At 35.4% G+C, this 5,682-nt stretch overlaps 1 protein-coding gene across 1 annotated transcript in view; it reads right to left on the bottom strand.

Moving 5' to 3' along the window:
• The window catches only part of LOC106881077 (intraflagellar transport protein 80 homolog), a 295,274-nt gene that overhangs the window by 125,583 nt on the left and 164,009 nt on the right, over nt 1-5,682 (bottom strand). Inside the window, exon 13 of the mRNA XM_052974707.1 lies at nt 1,994-2,141. Coding sequence (XP_052830667.1) covers nt 1,994-2,141 — 148 coding nt within the window. The remainder of the gene's footprint in view (nt 1-1,993; nt 2,142-5,682) is intronic.

The following is a 5,682-nucleotide window of genomic DNA, read 5'->3' on the forward strand; positions in this document are numbered from 1 at the left end:
TTGGCTTCATACTTTAGAAAATAAAATATTTCCAAACAAAAGAAGTATATACTGAGACACAGTTATATATGTATGTGTGTATGTATGTATGTCATTATTCAGTTTATTTCAAGATTTCTTGCCAATAGAGAAAGAATCGGTTTGCTAACCTAGATCCAATGTTCCTTCATTGGAATTTCAACATCAACAACAGGGTATGTATGTATGTATACGTGCAGATTTATATGTTTTATGTATGTATTCTCATGCATATAGTTGCATATCTAGACATGCTCATACATATTTAAATGATAAACTTCTGGAAAGTTTTACACATTTTTACAGTTCCAGTGATGGATTGGATCTGTAGTCTTCGAACTAGCTTTCTCCTGTCTTAATCATCACCATTATTCACCAAACATTACAATTTCCACAAATGTATTAATTGTTGCTTTAAATTACAGCCAATAAACTCATAACTCGTTAGCAGCACAGACCAAATACACTAACAGAATTGCTAGCTCTCTCTCCAAACTCACATATTCCATAAACACATCTGCAGGAATTATCGTGTGTCATCTTATTAAATTATTATCAAACTTTCTAACATCATACATCACCACTTCTTTTAGAGTTTGCAGGTATGACATGTCATAAAGAATTGTTCTCAGACACTTTGCAACATCTCCAAATATTTCATGCAACCATTAGACCCCAGGCGCTGGCATGGCTGTGTGATTAAGAAGCTTGTTTTACAACCACAGGTCCAATCTCACTACATGGCACCTCGAGACCTTGAGCAAGTGTCTTCTAATATAGCCCCATAATGACCAATGCCTCGTGGGTAAATTTAGCAGATGGAAACTGTGAGGAAGTCAGTCATATATATATAGGTTCAATCCCACTGCATGGTACCTTGAGACCTTGAGCAAGTGTCTTCTACTATAGCTCCATAATGACCAATGCCTTGTGGGTAAATTTAGCAAATGGAAACTGTGAGGAAGTCAGTCATATATATATATATATATAGGTTCAATCCCACTGCATGGTACCTTGAGAAAGCGTCTTCTATTATAGCCCTATGTTGACCAATGGCTTGTGAGTAACTTTAGTAGATGGAAACTGTGTGGAAGCTTGTCATATATATATAAGGGTCTATAAAGGTCTTTGACTATTGTTTCTAGCAATATAGGTGCTACCCTACACCCTCAGCCACTGTTATTGAGAATTGAATTTTTCCTTTTTGTCTTTATGTTGCCTCTAGCTTCCTTCCTTATGTTATATATATAATGTACTGTTCTATGATAGCTAAGATTAGTAACAGAGTATCTAATCTTTTTATTTACACTATTTACATTTGACGGCAATTTGTCCTCATCTTGTTTGTTAACACAACGTTTCGGCTGATATACCCTCCAGCCTTCATCAGGTGTCTTGGGGAAATTTCGAACCTGGGTTCTCATTCCTAAGGTATTTTTTCAATGTTATTATTATTATTATTAATTATTATTATTATTATTAATTATTATTATTATTATTATTATTACTATTTTTTTAATTTTATTTTATTTTTTTATATATAGTTTCAGCTTAGAGCTGCGGCTATGCTGATGCACCATCATTAAAACGTCAACTGCCGAGAGGCAGAATCGAACCTTGTCAAGCAAGGTTTTACGTTGCTATGTCTCTGTGTCTATACCCACAAGACCACTGAGGTAGTAGCTAATAATAATAATAATAATAATTATTATTATTATTATTATTATTATTATTATACCCGCAAGACCACTGAGGCAGTAGCTAATAATGATAATAATAATAATAATAATTATTATTATTATTATTATTATTATTATTATTCAGGTCATTGCCTGGAATCAAACTCTTGGAGTCAGTAGTTTGGCTGAACCCTTCAAAGCAGTGCCCCAGCATGGCCACAGTCGAATGACTGACACAAATAAGAAGTAAAAAAAAAAAAAAAAGGAAAGCAAAGTATAACAACTTGTGAAATTACCTGGTGTCCTTCTCTTCGGTGACTTCTGGCAGGAGATCTTTGTCGACGTAGATGGCATTAGGGTAGTAGTATATGAGGAAGCGGTCGTCTGAGAGAGTGGCCAGCATGTTGCAAGAGTCGTTCCATGACAGCGACTGAACCATTGAGCCTGGAAGAGAGAAGAATTATAATGTCTCAGAAGTCAACGACCATTACAGAATTATCAAAGAAAATAAACGCCAGGTGGTGTTGATATAAATTGGTGTATGAGGTCACCTTTGACATTTGAAGACAAAGAAGGAGGAAGAGAGAGAGATAAGAAAGAAAAGAAAAACCAAAGGTGGGGGTAAATCAGTAGAAGATGGAGTAGGAGGGGGGGCCATGGGCCACATACCCCGGAACAAATGGTGAGCTCAGCCATACCTTGTGGTTGACCGCAGTGGCATTGCCTTAGAGAAGGGCCAGTGCCGTTTGCTGCAGCAGCCGCTGTACTTTGCAGGGGCTCATTTTTTTTGACAGGCTGCCGTTGACCCTGTTTCACAGAGGAAGCCAGTAGTATGGGGTCCCAGAATACCTGACGTCTTGATGGCGACCCTGGTACAAACTGACAGCAGCCACCTTTAGTCGAACAAATCGACCCCAGGACTTATTCTTTTGTAAGCCTAGTACTTATTTTGTTGGTCTCTTTTGCTGAACTGCTAAGTTACAGAGATATAAACACACCAATATCGGTTGTGAAGCGATGGCATAGACATGCAAACATATACATACATACATATATATATATATATATATATATATATATATATACAACGGGATTCTTTCAGTTTCCATCTACCAAATCCACTCACAAGATTTAGGTCGGCCCGAGGCTATAGTAGAAGACACTTTATTTGGTTGAACTCATGAACTCCTCTGGAACAAAAAAAAAACCCTCACTTCCAAAAAACAGGTCAGGGTTGGCAACAGGAAGTGCATCCAGCTGTAAAAACCCTACAACAAAACACACTTCCATCTAATTCATGCTAACAAGTTTTCCACACTAACATCACAAACAAAAAGCATTTAAACTGATTCGATCATAATTTCTAATAAACATAACATATGCCGTGTCATCATTTTCTCAGTAAATTTACAGTGAAGATGAAAAAGAATACTAATTTTAACAGAGAAGATGAAGACAATAACACATCCTTGTCTTGTTATAATTATTTTTCTACATATAATTATTATTCTCCAGGCTAATCACTCAAATAACCATCATTAATTAGTAAAGTAGAAATGAAATGCTGTTCAAATATTAATCAATAGCAAATATTTAAAGTAACCTGTTTATTATAGATGAGGTCAAATGCAAACAAAACTGATTAAGTTTTAACAGATAGACAAATCGATACACATATATACACACACAAATCAATACACATATATACACACATATACACACATTTCTTCCTCTCTCTCTCATATATATATATATATATATATATATATATATATATATCATCGTTTTAACATCCACTTTCCCATGCTTGGCTGGATCAGATGGAATTTAACCCTTTCAATACCAACCTGGTTGAAACTGCTTAATGATAACGAAGTTATTTTACTAAATTCTTCGTTATAGTTAAAATTAATTGAAAGAAACACAGAGCCTCTCAACAGAAATATGGTAACAAAAGAGTTAAGGGAGATCTTCTATGGCAGGATGCTTCTACTGTCACTAACCTTCATTGGATTACCGGTCTGGGAATCGAAACCGCGATTCTCTGACCATGAGTCCGCTGCCCTAACCACTGGGCCATTGCACCTCCACACATGTATATATACACATGCATATATAAATATGGGTCAGCATGTAGCATGAATGGATTATCACCATTCTCACTTTCTTCTTTTCCCTTTTAATTTAATTTTATTTACTTATCCACTCTGATTAAGTTCCGTGATTCAAATGGCTACAATTAATTACTTACAATGATAACAATTATGATTATTATTATTATTATTGTGGTGGTGGTTAAGCCTTGGAATCATGCTAACAGAAACAGCTGTTAATTGGGATACTGTCTTTTTGTAATTAATTAATAAATGATAATTGATGTAAATCAATTGTTATTCATCAATTTTATCTCTATTTTTTGCTTTCCTTGAATATTGATAAACTTAGGTTTATTCTTATCATTGCCTATCATTTATGAGCTTTAATACCAATGCTCATCATTAAATATAGGTAATACACCAATGGATTCATTGGACACAAGTAATCCTGGGACGGTTGTTATAACCTCTAACTTAACTTACCTATGTTTCATTTTACTGGAAAGTAATACATTTTTATTTGTATTGCAATATTTTATTTTTCATTGAAAACTTTTTCACTGCTCTCGTTCTGTTAACGGCAAAGTATTCAGGTGAGTATACTGGCATCGATGTAGCAATATTTGAAATATTGTCTAGGCAAATGCAGCTGATGAAGACTGATCAAATTTACGTTGACAAGCGTATTTGAAGAGTCAGAAACCGGTCCTGCATTATCCGATTCTGGGTTGTCCATTTATCGAATGTAAAAAGTGCCGGTGCCAACACCATGTGAAAGCACCCGGTACACTCTGTAAGTTGAATGGCATTAGGAAGGGCATCCGGTCATAGAACCATGCCAAAACAGACAAATGGGACCTGGACAGCCCTTGAGCTGGCCAATACCTATCAAACTGTCCAATCCATGCCAGCATGGAGAACAAACTATTATGTAGGCATAATTCGCCCTTGCTTTTCAATCTCAGTATTGAAACTACGTTTAGTACTGCTGTAGTACACATGCTGCGTACATTCCTACAACAATGTTTTCTTTATGTATTATAAAGGCAGAAGTAATTCTGCCTTCAAATTAGTCCTGTGCCTGTGTTTCGCTTATTTCTTTACGTGTTTTACTATATAAACATCACCAACTGCCTACCCTGAGTAATTACTGACAGTATGTGCCAGACATATGTGCATATTTGTGAATGTATATATACGTCTGTATATGTGTCGATTTTCAATCTTATTTTCAACAAAGGATAATGAAAGCTTTTAATTTAGACCAGTCTTTAGGCATTTAATTAGTTGAAATGAACAGAGGGATTAACATTTTCCCAAACAAAGTCCAGCAATCTGTATTCTTAGAATCATTGTGAATCTGTCTGATGTGATTCTCTTTCTAATTCAGTTTCTTTTCCCCTTTAAACACTAACACCTCAGTATGGAATTAAATGTTTCTTATCTAATGACTTATTTCAATAGAATAACTCCTCGACATTCTTTAACCCCTTGGCATTCAGATCACTCCGTCAAAAGTATTGCTTATTTCTTCAAATCGTTTTCAATCAATCATGCACTGTTGGGTAGCTTCAAGATTTCAATGATGAGATCGTTTATATTAACAATGACATTGTAGGGTAGGTGTTACAGGCTGAATCTGGTCAGTTTCAACATTAAAACTGGTCAGAGATGGTCAGTTTAAATACTAAAGAGTCAATGTGTTTTATTGCAGTGATTCTGCTTTTGCTCATGGTTCCGGGTTCAGTCCCACTGTGTGGCACCTTAAGCAAGTGTCTTCTACCATGGTCTTGTGCCAAACAAAGCATTGCGAGTGGATTTGAAAGATGGAAACTGAAAGAAACCCATCGCATATATATATGTGTGTGTGTATATATATATATATATAT

Source organism: Octopus bimaculoides, chromosome 19, assembly GCF_001194135.2.
Source record: "Octopus bimaculoides isolate UCB-OBI-ISO-001 chromosome 19, ASM119413v2, whole genome shotgun sequence".
NCBI classification, from domain to species: Eukaryota; Metazoa; Mollusca; class Cephalopoda; order Octopoda; family Octopodidae; genus Octopus; species Octopus bimaculoides.